The sequence below is a fragment of the Ursus maritimus genome, unplaced genomic scaffold (genome assembly GCF_017311325.1).
Source record: "Ursus maritimus isolate PB19 unplaced genomic scaffold, ASM1731132v1 scaffold_14, whole genome shotgun sequence".
In the NCBI taxonomy this organism is placed as follows: Eukaryota; Metazoa; Chordata; class Mammalia; order Carnivora; family Ursidae; genus Ursus; species Ursus maritimus.
Window position 1 is genome coordinate 40,738,302 of NW_024423786.1, and position 15,408 is coordinate 40,753,709.

A 15,408-nucleotide genomic window follows, 5' to 3' on the forward strand; every position below is an offset into this window, starting at 1 on the left:
TTTTCACCATAATGGGCACCCTGACCCTCATCAGGCCACTTAAGAATGGTGGTGATGTTGGGGGAAGCCTCTGTACTTTGACAAAGGCGCCCCCCGCCCGGGAGTTCTGGTGTAACCCTAATCCTGGGCTGAGACGGTTTCCCTGGAGCAGATGACTGTGTCAACTGGCCAAGAAGGAGAACTCTGCCTGACTCTGCCTCCCTCTAAAGAACTTATAAAGCAACCGAGATTCAAGCAGTTAAGACTGGTACTTAAGTAGACTCAAAGGGCTTCCCACAGAGGGACCCAAAGTTAAGAGCCTACTAGACCCCCAGGCACAACAGATGTGCACTGGTCCCCCCTCCAGCTCTACAGGGCAGGAGGGGGTTGATAGGGATGCTCTCACCAGTCTCATTCCCTGCGCTATTCAGGAGCCACAACGCTGGGAATCATTCTGTCTCTACCTCAAATCCTGAAGTACCAAGTGTATTTTGGGCTCTTTCCCACTCTGGTGAGGATGTGCTTACCCTTGATGCTCTAACCCTTGACCACCCATTCCGGAGGGAGGTGGATGTTTCCCTGTTTTCCCCCACGCCCTCGAGGTCCCGCGCCTCTCACCTATTCTTGCCTGGTGTAGGCGCTCCGGTCCCCGAACCTCCGCGCCCGGGGTCCATTTGGGCCTGTGCCACACTGAGCTTTACACCAGCAGCGCTGCAGCCCGCCACCGGCCGGCGGTCTCGGCCACTAGCGGAGAGGGGCCCCGGCCCGCCAGGCCCGACCCCGGCCCGCGCCCCCAGCTCTGCCAGCCCCGGCAGCCAAGAGCGTCGCGGAAAGGCCGCCCCGACCCTCACCGTTCACCATGCTCCCGTCGCCTTCTCCGGGGCCGCTAAGGGTCACCCCTGCCTCGGCCTCGGCGGCCTCCTTCGTGCCATCGGGGTGGGCGCAGCCTGACGAGAGGCCGCGCGAGCGTCCCTGTCGCCCGGTGGCGCGGGGGCCCGGTGGTCGCAGGCGTGGAGAGACGCCGGCAGCCAGCGCCATGAGCCTCCTGGCGGCCGCCATGGCGCTCCCGCCGGCCCCCGCGTGCTCGGAGCCGGGAAGCCACAGGCGGGAGAGCGGGAGCGCAGGAGCAGCGGCCCGCGCGCCCCCTGGCGGCCGGGAGGACCGGGAACGGGGACCAGCCATCGCGGTCCAGGCGCCCAGCTTCCCAGCCTCCCGCGTCCCGGGTTTGTCATCCGGTGGACAGCCTGACCCGGCTGGCACCCAGCTCAATTCACTGCCCCGGCAAAACCCAGAGACTCGTCGTCTGAATAGGAGGCAGGAAGGCGGAAGGGGACTTTTCGGGAAAAGTTCAGGCCTTAGCTCAATCAACGTCCATCCAAGGAGATGAACTCCAGGCTCCTTCTAGGTCCCACCCATTGCTCATAAATACCTCTCACATGCCCTGGCAAATTGGCTTGCACCCCAGACCCAAGAGGGAGGATAACCGCTAAACCAGGGCACCCCCATCTCATTTAATGGCTTACAAAGTAAACCTGATGAAGAATCTGGTTCCGGGACAGAAAAGACCTCCCGAACATAAGCAGACCACTTTTAATTCCAGGGCTGGAGTCAAAGGTGAAAAATACCAGATTTGGATAACGTGCCCAAGAACTGAGCTGGTCCAGCAGTGTGAGTCTGAAGCTGCTGTTCCTTACTTGTTTGAAAGCCAAATGGATTCTACTTCCAAACTACTATGCCTGGGTTCTAGCCAGTCTCGTTCCCCTTCTGCTTCGTATGGCACTGAGGAACAGAAATTTGGCTCAGCTGGGAATCACACTGAGTCTGCACGTTGGGGCAGTGACAGCAAGGGGCTTGGTTAGAGGTTGGCAGTGCAGCTGGGGATACGCTGGGAGGGAGGGTTTTGTTTGTGTGTTTGTTTTATAATTCTAGATCTGACTCCGAGGACTCCTGGAGAGCTTGTTAAAACATTGCTGGGAGCCGCCCCCAAAGTTTCTTATTCATTAGGTCTGGAATGGAGCCCAGGAATCTGCATTTTTAACAAGTTCCCAGATGATAATGAGACTGCTGGTCTGAGACCTCACTCTGAGAACTGCTGGCCTATGGCAAGAATGTAGGATATGACTCCTAATACCTGGGCTTAGTCCAAGCTCTGTCACTTGCCAGCTGTGAACCTTGGGCAATTTCATCAGTTGGGAAAACGAGGACACACTTGCTGTGCTCATTTGGTATGGCTGTGGTGAGGATAAAATGGGACTGTCCGGAAGGCGGCTCGGCAGGGTGCTCTGGTAGAGAAGCCCCTCTGAGGTCTGAGACAACACACCCGGCACAGGATGGGTCAGCTTCAACTCCCACTTCTCTATTCCCTCCTCGGAGGGCTTTTAGCAGGAAAGGGGCAAAAGGGAAAGTGACCTTGGCGGCAGGTCTGACCTCACAAGGGGACACCACCATCTGTATCAAACGCCCCTATCCAGATCACCCACATTGGGATGGCGAGACCCCTGGGGCAGGAGATGATTCCACAATGGCTTTGACTTTGGCCAAGTGTCACTCTAACTGGCCAAATGCCAAGGCATCCGCCCAGCTTCTCGGTAGTTTTCAGGGACTGTTAGCAGCCCAAATTCCCTCAAAAGAATCTAGAAGCTTACCAAGCCTGATAATGGCATTAGGGGCTGAGGCCAAATTTTGAAAACGGTAGTGTCTGAAAGCTGAAGGAGACAAAAGCCTAGACAAAGACCCCCCACCCCGTGGAAAGCAGGGCCTGGGCCCATCATGGTGCTGCGGCAAGCCCTCAGTATAGCACCCTGTTCTGACAGCCACTTAGTCAGGCTAAGGTCAGAACACTGATTTCTTGGATCTGCTCCCAAAGGGGCCAATGTGGAGGGATAGACACAAATTAGGACTGGCCATGAGTTGTTAACTGGTCAAGCAGGGTGATAAGTACTTGGGGTTCACCATACTATTTTCTCTATTTTAGAAAATGTATTTTGAACAGATGTTTGAAATTTTATGTATAAAAAAAAAGCATCATGTGGTGCCAACCAACTAGTTGGTTCTCAGGTAGCTCCTTGACCCCCTTTGCTATTTCATTTACTGCATCTGGGCTCTAACAGCTGGTATCAACTTGAGCAAATATTTCACTTCCACGAACCTCACTGCCTCTTATAAAATGAAGGCAACTCTTACATCCGGGTCTTAAAAATCTTCTGGTTTTGTGATCTTCTCCACATTGGTCTAGAGCAGGGGTTGCCAAACTACAGCCTGCAGACCAAATCCACCCACTGCTTGTTTTTATAAATAAAGTTTTATTGGAACATAGCCATGCTCATTGTTTGTGTATGATCTATCACTGCTTTCACACTACAGTGGCAGAGTGAAGGAGCTGCAAATGAAACCACACGGCCCAGAAAGCCCAGAATATGTATTTTGTGACACTTAAAGTTTGCTGACTCCCGCCTCAGAGAATTTTGAAGAAAGTTAGAAGGGCTCAGGTATGCCCTCTTCCTTTCCACCAACATTAAAGACTTCTCCTCCACTCTCCATTCTTTGGGGAGGGAAAGTTGACTCCTCCTTTGCCTGTGAAAAGGAAGAAGCTTTTGAAAAAAAGAAATGTTTTACTGGCTCGGGGATCCCTCCGTTCATTTCTGACTCAAGCACGACATCTGGTACTAAATGTTCTAAACAACAACATCTGGGAGTGTGGAATTAAAGTGTGAAGGAGCTGCTGAATACACAGGAGGATGTTTTAGGACCCTAAACTTTAGAGGCCCCGGGAAAAAGCAACAAGAGGAAGCCCGAGATAGTCCAGACTTGGGGCCGACTAGAGAACTTCTGGGGGCGGAGTGAGAAGGAGCATCTCAGTCAACATTCTGTCAGTGTCTTCAACCACAGGTAGATTTTGTGGACGGTCGAAATGGCAAGACATGGTGCCCCTGGCTGGCAAAAGGGAAGGTAAAGGGGGCTACAGGAGCCAGGCAGCCACCCTGACCGCCCTACCCATCCTCAGGGCTTTCCCATCCACATGTGTAAAGCCACAGGGTCCCCTGAGGTAAACCACCGCGCCAAGAAGAGGGGACACATGTGTATGAGGGAATGGACAGGAAGGACTAGTCCTGTGGCCCCAGGATCCTGCCAGAAGGGCTGTTATCCCACATTGCTTTCCAGTACTGTCTCAGATCAGGGTGGGTGGGAAAAACCGACAGAAGGGGCTCTGAATTTCCTCACCCTTTACCAAGGAGGCCTTGGTAAGAGGTTGGCGGTAGAATGGGGGGAGACTGGCAAAGGAGCTGGGAGTTTGTTCCAATTCCAAATCTGACTCTATAACCTATTCCAGTGGCCACCATTTTGTGAGCTCTGTCTTCCTGTCTGAACACCAGAGAGACTGTTTCTGCCACACACACTTCCTTGTAAAGGCAGAGGCACCAGTGAAGCCACTAGGGAATCAGAAAGCATGGCAGAAAGGCCCAACAGTCATGTGTGGACTAAAAGGTCTGTTGCTTCTGGGATGAAGAAATGGAGGCAAGAAAGGGAGAGAAAGGGAGAGAGAGAGAGGAGGCAAAGATGCATACAGCCATGGATGCCTTCTGGAGGCGCAGCTGTGAGGAGACAATCAGGCTCAGGGGGTCTGTGCTCCTACAGGGAAGACAGCGCAGGGACTGTCCCCCACCGGGAGCAGCTGCCCCCCAGTGCAGCAACCTTCTCCTCTGCATGTGCTCAAGGAGGCACTGCCTAGCCGTGCTGCCTGGTTCATCCCGCCTAACCATCTTTAAGCTTAGCCAAAGCACATCTGACACTCTCAGAGCCACTCACCTGCCATGTTGGAAATGTTAACGTTCAGCCTTTTCGAGTTACAGGGCATTTTAAGAAAGAAAAAAAAAAGGGCAATCAACTCTTGTTTTGGCAACGGGAGGGGGGTGGCATTTCTTTAACACCTAAGTCAAATGGTCAGAGGGGCTGGAAGTATTTCTTTCTACGCTGCTGTCTGGAGTCGGGGCCACTGCAGCAGGAGGACGTCGCATGTGGACACTGCGTGGGAACAGGGCAGCAGCGTGGGCTGCAGAAACTGAGGTGCTCTGTGCTCCCCGACCCTTCCTGAGCTCTTGACCTTCAAAGCACTTTACAGACAGAGCCTAAAGTGGACATGCTGTCTCCACAGGAGGCAAAGACTCTATGGCCTAAAATCGTGTTCTTCCGCTAGGCAACTGGCGTTGGGGTGCGAACAGCCAGCCAAGGGGCAGAGGGCAGCTGTCAGAGGAAAGCAAGAAGCCACCAGGGGCACTGGTCTTAGCAGACTTGGAAAAGCTCTACGTCTGAGGGAGGAGCGGAGACACTCACAGGCAGGCATGCTCCCCCGGGTCCCATCACTGGCCCCATCCCTGGGTACCAGTGGAACCTGAGGGGAGCTACCACCTGTCCGGGCGTGCTCACATCCTCCCCAGTCAAAAGGAGAGCCTACCCTGCCAAATGGACTGAAAGACAGATCTGAATGTCAGTAAAGTGCTTTGAGGAGCTGGGGGGAGGTGAGGAGGGGATCTGCCAGGCATCCCCAAAGCCTCCAAGATGGAGGACACGGGGCCTGGTTAGGGCTCTCTGTTCTGGCCCTGCTACAGGCGCCCTGTGCTTTCTGAGCCACCTGAGCCAGGGGCCACCTAGAAGAGCCAAGCCCTGCAGATTCTCCACACTGGTGCTGAACACCCAGACTGAGCCTAGGCTTTATGCCTGGTCACACGAGGAAGCCCAATGAGACCACAGGGTCTAAGCCAGGGGGCCAAGGATCATAAAATAACCCAGACCTTTCCAAATCATCTCTCCCTGAGGGTTCCAACAGCTCCGCTAGCCCCACTCTTCCTCACTGGCTTTCCAGAGGACCATGACCCTGGCACCCGGGCTCCCACTGCCGCCCGCCTCCCCAAAGACCCTGGACCAAGCTGATGCTGGAGGCAAGGCTCCTCCCTTACCTCGAGAGATGGTCCCTCCAGGGGCAGGGTTGACACACATGGGTGGAAGGCGGGGTGGGGGAAGTTTGCACTGACGCTGCCTGTGCTGGGCCCGATCTGGGGAAAGAGAGAGGGCATCAGGGTGACGTGTTCTCACCCCTCACAGTTACAGATCCCTGGACTGACTCACCCCAGAGCATCTGGGAGGAGCTCTGGGCAGCAGGGCTGCTGGACGGTATGTGCAGCCAGTCACAGGCTCTGAGAAACAGTGCCACTGATTCCACACAGAAAGAAGACAACTGTCTTACGTAGACGGGATACACGATAACTTTGTAGAGATCCCTTCCTGACTCTCAAAACAGCCCTCAAACTCTCCTGTTCCCTGAGCCACCTTCTGTGAGTGAAACACCCATCCCACTTCCTTCTCTACAGTCATGAGTGGTGAGGATGAAACAAGAGAACAGTTGAAAACTGAAAAACCATGGTACCGTATAAATCCCCTTATCTGTCTTCCACTTATGGTAGCTATCCCCTGTGTCTGCTGTTGGTTCCCAGATGGCCATTTTAGCGAGCAGGTCTCAAATTATTCTTTCCCTCTAAGAAATGGGCCAGAAAAGGACTGACTGTTGGGGTCCTCCCTAAGCCAAGACCAGACCCACACTTACCAGCTTTCTCTCTCTTTATAAAAGTCAGTGGTTTGCCATTCCAAATACTTCCATTCATTTGGAGACTAAATACTACTTATCAGCGACCTATAAAGTATGTTTTTAAGAAGTTCCAAAACTTTGCTATGCATGAACACCACGGTCGCACAGGAAGGTGGGAAGGTACGGGGAGTAAGGTTTATATGTTGAACACACTGACACGACGAAGGCGTCACCGCATCCCTGGGTCTGTGGGGAAGGTGCACGCGCTCTCTGCTCTCTTTGCCCCACTGGTTTCCATATGATAAATGGGGCAGGAGAGGAGCAGGGAGAGACAGCCACACGCACCACACACTTGAGCAACGGGCTGTGCGGCTACCATGATGTCCACTTCCACAGTGCAAACTGGCTCATATGCAATTGGTACAGGAGGGAATGACATCAGTAAAACGTGAGAGGGGCGCCTGGGTGGCACGGCGGTTAGGCGTCTGCCTTTGGCTCAGGGCGTGATCCCGGCGTTATGGGATCAAGCCCCACATCAGGCTCCTCTGCTATGAGCCTGCTTCTTCCTCTCCCACTCCCCCTGCTTGTGTTCCCTCTCTCCCTGGCTGTCTCTATCTCTGTCGAATAAATAAATAAAAAAATCTTTAAAAAAAAAAAAAAGTGAGAAGACTCAGTTCAAATGTGATTTTTCTAAGGCAAGGGAACTGAAACAGCAAAGGGAGAATTATAATTTTCAACAAGAAAACAAAAGACCCCCATATACATGTATGTATACACACACACACACACACACATATGTATGTTTATTTTTTTTTGAGAGAGAGAGGGAGCGCACACGTGCGAGCAGGGGTGGGAGGGGCGGAGGGAAAGGGAGAGAGAGAGAATCTTAAGCAGGCTCCCTGCCCAGCACAGAGCCCAACACAGGGCTCGATCCCACAACCCTGAGATCATGACCTGAGCTGAAATCTTGAGTCGGGCGCTTAACCCCCCGAGCCACCCAAGCACCCCTCAACTCTATTTTTTAAAACTTAAAATTAAGTGCCTGTAGGGAATCAAGGTGACAGATACATGGGTGCTCACTATACGATTTCTTCAACATTTCGGTAGTTTTGAAAATTTCCATACCAACGTGTGGGGGGGAGCCAGCACCTGCAGTGAGCTCCTCCTCCCCCACACTGTCAGCTGCACGTGCGCCTTCCCGGCAGCCCCCCGGGCTCAGAGCCCCACTGCCACCCGCGCGGCCTCAGCCCAGCCAGCTCTGCGCCCGTTAGAACACGTTCTGTACATTTTTAGCATTGCACGGCGCTGCCTGCCTCGGCTGTCCACAGCATCTCCCCAGCCCCCAGTGACTGCTGTTGTCACACTCGGGCCATCAAGTTGCGCTGTACCGCCTCTGCTCGGTTTCTCCCACAAGCCTTCTTATGATGTGAGAGGTGTGTGATTCTGCAGAAAACACATACGGTGTTACAGCAGAAATGCCTGCAGGGTCTTCTGGAACAAAGTGCCTAGGATCAAGGTTTATCTTGAAATTAAGGCGGGAAATGACCAGCTCAACCTCTCCAGTCCGGTTTGAGAAGGTTCTCATTCATATCCAGGGACGCTGGATTGAAAAAAAATAATAAATGATTTGATGATTACCTGTTTCATTAAGCATGTTCAGTAATGGGGGGGCAGGGGAGTTGTTACAATCCCATAACATCACTGAGCCCTCTTCTGACCATGAAGCTGGAGGGAAATTGCACATTCTTGTTGATCTCGTGTTTTTCAAAGTTTTGTGCTGACTATAAAAGACTCAGCTTGCTCTCTGTGGCCTGATTCTGATGGCATTACCTCCAAGAGACAGGAAACTTGTGTTAAGAAGCCAGCAAAGGCAGTAACAGGCCACTTACCAGGCCCACAAGCGTGCTAGCCGGGAGGTGCTGGCAGCTCCGCTGAATTACGTAAGAGGAAAGACGGCAGCCACAGACCCAGTGGGCCACGGTCCACAAAGCTGCAGGGGACTGCTCCAGCTCTTACCTTCAGAAGCATCCGGTGGCCCGCCCCATTGAGACTCGAAGCCCCGGAGTGCAAGAAAGCATCTCTGACACAAAGCTGTCTCCACACTAGTGTCCCCTACACAGGTGCTCAATCGTGCTGCCGCACAGCACACCACATGCTGAGGCCAGGCTGTCGCTCTCCGGCAAAACTCCGGCTATGGGGCTGCACCCCAGAGAGATCAATCCTCTCACATTTATCAAGGGCCCGCCAACTCCAGACTAAGGGCTGGAGACAGACCACAGCCAAGCGCTTTTCCTATATTATCTCTAATCTTCACTATACCTCTGAAGATAGGGAATGGGAAACAGGATCGGGTAAGTTAACACCTTGCTAGTGTTAATGGGAACCAGATACGAACCCCAGAGAGTCTGACTCAAGCTTGACGCCATGTGACATTTCCTCTCAGGATTCATGACACCTTAGGGAGCTCATAATCTCATCATGAGGAGCAAAGAAACATAAAAACTAGATAAGAGATAAAGAACAGTCCTATACAACAATAAAAATGTCACAAGGCCACACATGACCAATTGCCAAGGTCATGGTGCAAACCACAAGTGATACTAGCATTCAGAAGACAGGAAAGGGCATTCGGCCTTACAGTCAGAAAAGAAAAGGCAGGTTTGCCTGAAGGAAAATATTCAAGGCAGTAAACTCTTTCTGATTAATGGTTTTCCCTGAGACCTTCAAGCATAAAATGCTTGTTGGTAAGAATATAACACTTACCTGTGTGGAAAGCAAGGCCCCAAATCAGACTATGTCTGCTTATTACGTCCTGAAGCTACTTAATACCACAGATTGTGAATTTACCAGGTGTCAGGCCCTGTTCTAAGCTCTTTATATGTATTAACTCATCTGATCCTTAGAACAACCCTGTGAGGCAGGTACTAAGATCTGGCCCACTTACATCATGAGGAAATGAAGGCACAGCGGCCCAGTCACCTGCCTCCAGCCTTGGTCAGCAAGGGTGCAGAAGTGTGATGTGAACCAGGCATCTGGCTCCAGAATTTTTGCACAGTGAGGCTATGTTGGCTCCCATGAGACTGAATGCTAACAACGTCACTCCTGATGAAAAGCCTCTCGAACAAATCAATCCCCGGCTGAGAAAGGAAAATCACAAATGCTCTAAAGGAATTTTGCCACAACTCTCTCACCTGGTACCATCTCCCTAACATGTGGGAGTGAAATAACACAGCAAAAAGGACGATTATGATTTTTACTGCGCTCTCCATCTCTTTACAAAATCAGTGCTGTTCATTCAGACACTCCCACCACGAGAGAACCTATTTTCATCCAACTTTCACAAGTGGGTGGACAACAAAGCCCACTGATTAATAAGTAAACACAAAGCAATTAAGTGTACTTAATTTTCAGCTCAAAATGTGCTGTCCACACTAATCTCAAACCCAGTGTTTCCCTTTTCAGTCAGTTAACCAATGAAACCAGAATGATAGAGATTAATTTTTTCATGCAATATGAAAACACACGGAGTAGCTAAAAACAAACAAGGAGGGGGCGCCTGGGTGGCTCAGTCGGTTGGGCGTCTGCCTTCAGCTCAGGTCATGATCCCAGGGTCCTGGGATCAAGTCCCACATTGGGCTCCCAGCTCAGCGGGAAGCCTACTTCGCCCTCTCCCTCTGCTACTCCCTCTGCTTGTGCTCTCTCCTTGCTCTGTCAGATAGATAGATAGATAGATAGATAGATAGATAGATAGATAGATAAATATCCTTAAAAATAAAACAAACAAAAAAGGAGGCAGAAACGTTGTTCTGAGCCCTGGTACATCCAGCCCTCCTCCTGACCCCATTCAACAGGACACCGCTCCGCCAAGGTTTTCCAGGCCTTTAGGACCATAAGTGGGAGAGGACACACAATGGGGAGGAAGACCTTTTTTTTTTTTAATTTTTCGTAGGCTCCACACCCAGTGTGGAGCCCGATGCGGGGCTCCAATTCACGACCCTGAGATCAAGAATCACATCCTCTACCGACTGAGCCAGCCTGGGGCCCCCAGAGGAGGACCTTTTTAATCAGCGGTTTTGGAAGGTCTATTACAGTTCTCACTGATTTGTAAAATACGCTCAGACGGGAGTCTCACAGTCAGCATCAACAGAGATAACAGGCCTTTTACTCATGTTCCGTCAGAGGAGGAAAGTCATGCTCCTAAGATACGCACAGCCCTCTGGAATGTGGTCCTTGAAGGCTTCACCGGCTAGAGCACTTCTTCTATGCAGGAATGAAGGCTACCCTACAGCCCAGCCATGGTTCAATTCTGACAATCCTCTCACCCTATTTGCTGGAAAGCATGGATTCTAAAACTTGCCACAGTTTCTATGACCACTAATAAAGCAATGACTCGATCCACTTTCCCCAGCGTTTGCTGAGGCCTACCCTGTGCAGAAGACTGTGCCAGGTGCCACAAATGGTAAAGGAGCATGACAGGCCCTGGCTGCAGGAAGCTTCGAGTCTAGGGATGTGACAATTAGTTCAGAACAGACTAAGCGCAAGAGCGTACCGATAAGGTGCTGAGGAAAGTCAGAGAGAGGAGAGACTGTTATTTGGCTGGTAGAATCAGGAGTGGTTCGTGGAGGAAATGGTGTAAAACACTGGCTTAGAAAAACAGTTGGGAATCCAATGAGCAGTGAGTACGTGTGAGAGGATACTCGGGGGAGGAGCAGCAAATGAACACAGGGACTCGTCCAAGGACTCAGCCACAGGTTATAAGCACCGTGCAAGGGGAAGGCAGAGAAAGGACTTCGGTAAGTCATGCAAAGAAGGGGTCTAGGGCTCCACACTGGTAAGGGATCTCCACAGCCCTCACAACTGCCCATCACAGGGAGGGAGGGCATGAGGTCACACGCACAGCTACGTTCTTACCTTTTCTGAATGAGTCCAGGCTGAACATTTCTGGCCAGGAGGGAAAGCTGGAATCCTAAGAAGGGGGGTTGTGAGGCAATGGTTACTATTCTTGGTCCAGAATCCTACAGAGAAGACTTCAATAACACAGAGAGCGCTGTCCAGAAGTCAAGAAAAATGAAGCTCTTCACTAATAAGCCCCAACTGCTGTTCCCAGTCTTAAGGATGCAAGGGCCATCTCCACTCTAATTATATGGCTTTTGTTTCTTTCTCATTGAGAGCTTTCTTCTTTCTCTGTCCTAAACGCCCTGAACCCTGCTCAACAGAACAAGATGCATTTCATCCTGAGAGACATATTTCCACCTCATCACAATACTTGCAATTTTCTTGGGACTTCCGGAAAGGAAGGAAATTCTATACAGACCCCTTTTCTCATGTGGCATCAGTGAACGGGACTGATGACTACTCTATGGACAAACTAGCTTACTGGTCTTTCACAAAACCCAGTCAAGCCCCTAGGGATGGGACTTGATGCAGTATCAAAGAGTAACTGTATCATAATTCAAAATAAAAAGCTTTTCATGCTGGAGTCTATTAAATAACAAATATCAACTTAAAGTTCAACTGTTGGGCAAAAATTTTGGTACATTTCGTTCATTTAATTGAAGAGTATACCTAGAACCTTAAAACACACACACACACACACACACACACAGATAAGTAACACCGCTGGTTTAATGACTTTGTTTTCAAAAACACTCAAACTCACTTATTGATGTTTTTAATAATGTAGTGCTCCGGGGTTGGTGCCGTAACCTTATGTGGCCTCAGTTTAAAAACATCTACACAATGTTTTAGCAAACCAGGATACTGTCCAACATTACAAGGAGTCTAATAGGGCCTACACTCCTGCTCCTGACTGCTTTCCCGTCTAATTCTCAAATGGCGGGAAGATGGGGGTGGAGGGCTGACCTGGGGCTGAATCTTTCAGGTCCATAGCAGGTCTGCCCTGATGGCCTCCTCTCCCCCAGGGATGCCGGAAATTTCAGCCGATAGGTTATGGTCGCTCAGAGAGAAAACTTCAATACAATATCAACAATGATACAATTCACTTTAAGAAGTTACATTCTATAGACTCCTTCTCTCCAAATTAAAAGAAAAAGGGTGTAATTTGAGATTCTAATCCTAAAGAAAAACCTGCAATACTATAAAATCTAAACCATCTAAGTGATTATTATTCAAGAGACAATACTTTCTTGCTAAGAAAGTAAATTAATTCGCTTGTAAACAGACTACTTTGCTTTTAAAAAGCCCCCCGACCCTCTCCAAGGCTCACATAACAGTATCTTTTCCTGTATCAGTCTTAAAATATGTATGATTTTCAAGATAGGATGTTTTAGAGATAGTTTACTGAGCTCTAAAACATGCCATAGAGATTGAAAAGAAAGGTTTTCTTGACATATATTTTCTTGAAATATATGTCCTTGAAATATAATTATGTTGGAAACTTTTATGATTCAGAGTTGCTCTTAAATAATTCAAAGACAAGTAAAATAATATTATGTCAAGAGTTCTTGCATAATGAAACACCACTTAACTCCAGGTAGAGTCACTATGGGACAATTCAAGGACAGAGAGATTCCGTAATGACTAATTAAAAATGACACCCTTCTTCCAAGACAGTCACAAATGGATTTAATACGTGCCTTTGCTTTACAGCGTGGCTGAGTATGAGGTCCGCCTCTGTTCTGTGTGCATGGCTAAATCAACTTACCTTACACGAGCAGTGACAGTCTCAGATTTTGTAGGCTTTTGAACTGGAGCTGAATTCTCTCCTTGCTATTCCTCATCACGAGGCTGGGCCTCCTCCTAAAAAATACAAGGCTGGGTCACTAAAGTGATGGGCCCCACGGGGCAAATAAAGTTGCTGCACACCACTGAAACCCATTTACTAACTCTAACGACAAGGACGAGTTTTGTTAATGGCATGAAGCACACACTGGACACACTGGCCTCACTTCAGGACCTGCCATGACAGACTCAAGACCCATCAAATTGTGAGCTGCCCTATACCAGCACCTGTAAGATACCAAGAAAGAGATGTCATGGTAAAGAGGGGTTTGCAGTCCTGAAAGCATTTTCTCCAAGCCCAGCGCAAAATCCCCTTCAGTTCTGAGTTCTAATCCCATAAGGTAGATAAAGAAGCTCTTTCAGATTAGGAAAATAACAACTGAACTAAAATAACAACATTTTTATAGTTCACAAAGCACTTCCCTAGACTTTACAGCACTTAATCTATGCAACTACCCAGGGAGGTTGAAATTATCTTTCCCAGAGAAGGAAATGGAGGCAGATTTTCCCAGAGAAAGTTACACAACTTGCCCGAGATCCCACAGCTGCCTCAGGACAGAATGGAAATCTGCAGTTAGGTACTGGACTCCAAAGCTTTACAAGCTTATACTACACTATTTTTCTTACTTCCGTGATACCATGCTGTTGCCTAGATGTCCCATGGTTCATTACTGGAAATAATATTTTATAGTGATATAAAGTTTGAAAGGGGCAAGATGGTCCAACTGATAAACTTCAGACCATGGCTACATAAGTTAAAACACTTGGAGAATAAATATCTTCTGGAGATAAACGGACAACCTACACAGGTAAAAAAAAAATGCAGCAAAGTATGTATTTCCTGCATCTTCAACAGCTCTACAAATAAAGAGCACTATCATAAATGCTATCAGGAAAAGAGGTGTCCGTCCTGGAAACTCCAACACTCCAAGATTTAAGTGTAAATTGTATATGGTCAAGACCCACAATGAGAGCGGCTTTATTGCTTTCAAAGAAACTGCAAGGGAAACCATCACACAATGTCTCCTTTCCTCTGGCCAGTAAGTTGCAGTCAAAAACAGTTTGAGAGTCTGCACCTGGCCATCTGCAGTCCACCTGCTACAGTGTATGGCAAGCCCCTGTGAATTGGGGTTGCAAAGTGGGACAATCTCTGTCTTGCAATATCACAATTAAGGTGACCAATGTTGCTACACGAGGACTAGCTAGACAGCATGCTGACGCCATACTCCGGGCTTGGGGGTTCTGAGGACCCCTGGGACTCCAGTTCACTGCAAACAAAGGACCCAACATGCATTAGGTCTTCCCCTGCGAAATGGGGCAAGTCACCACCAGCAAACAAAGAACACCTCACCCCTTGGCCTCCCCCAGTGACAAGGTCGGTGCAAAAAGGGGCAAACCAGGGGGGCCAGAATGCACCAGGCCTCCCTTTGGATGAACGGTCCAGGCGGCACGGGGGACAGACAAAGGTCCCGGGGCACTCCGGGGGCTTCCTCCAGGCCCTGCCTCGGGGAACCGAGCATCCCCTGAGGCGGAGGCGTCGTTGCGCCAATGAAGCGGCCTCTCCCGCGGTCCCCGCGGAGCCCCTGGCTACCAGGCCCGCCCCGGCGGACCGGCCTGGCCCCCGCCCCCGCCCAGGCTCCATGGCAACGGCAGGCCGAGGCCTGGCTGCCCACGGCTCGGCCGGGCCGGCTTCGCGGGCAGGCCTAGGATGCCCGGCCTGCTCCTCGGGCCCGCCCGCTTCTCCTCCCCACTCTCCGCCAAGCCGGCGGTCGGACCCGGGCCCCTCCTCGCGCCGACCACCCCCGGCCACGGCAAGCTCCTCAAGGGGACACGAAAGGGGAGAATAAAAAGCCCAATTCACCTGTTGTTACAGATGTGAAACAAGCCTCGGTGCACCGCGCATGAGCCGCGGGCCCCCCCAACCACAGCGGGACTACAACTCCCACCAGCGGCGGCGCGGCCCCTTCCGGGTCCCGTGGCGGAAGTCCCGCCGGCCGCCCCGGCGTTCCCCGCCCCGCCTCCCGCGCCGACCCGGAGTCTGAGCGGGTCTCCAGCGGGTCCCCCACCCGGGGCTCGCAGTGGCCTCCCAGGGCTCAAGCCGCTGGGCG

General features: G+C 50.7%; 1 protein-coding gene across 6 annotated transcripts in view; it reads right to left on the reverse strand.

Annotated features, from left to right (window-relative positions):
- The window catches only part of DHX30 (DExH-box helicase 30), a 29,313-nt gene extending 14,003 nt beyond the window's left edge, over positions 1-15,310 (reverse strand). Inside the window, exons 1-6 of one of the 6 annotated variants that reach the window (XM_040628892.1) lie at positions 15,162-15,310; positions 13,224-13,318; positions 12,422-12,528; positions 11,471-11,525; positions 5,934-6,029; positions 4,786-4,814 (exon numbers count right to left, since the gene is read on the reverse strand). In XM_040628892.1, coding sequence (XP_040484826.1) covers positions 4,786-4,814; positions 5,934-6,029; positions 11,471-11,525; positions 12,422-12,446 — 205 coding nt within the window. In that variant the 5' untranslated portion in view covers positions 12,447-12,528; positions 13,224-13,318; positions 15,162-15,310. Of the gene's footprint in view, positions 1-830; positions 1,060-4,785; positions 4,815-5,933; positions 6,030-8,197; positions 8,390-11,470; positions 11,526-12,421; positions 12,529-13,223; positions 13,319-15,161 lie in introns of those variants that run through there. The other 5 variants (XM_040628895.1, XM_040628894.1, XM_040628896.1 and 2 more) reach the window with 5 other exon arrangements.
- Positions 15,311-15,408: the final 98 nt, after the last annotated feature.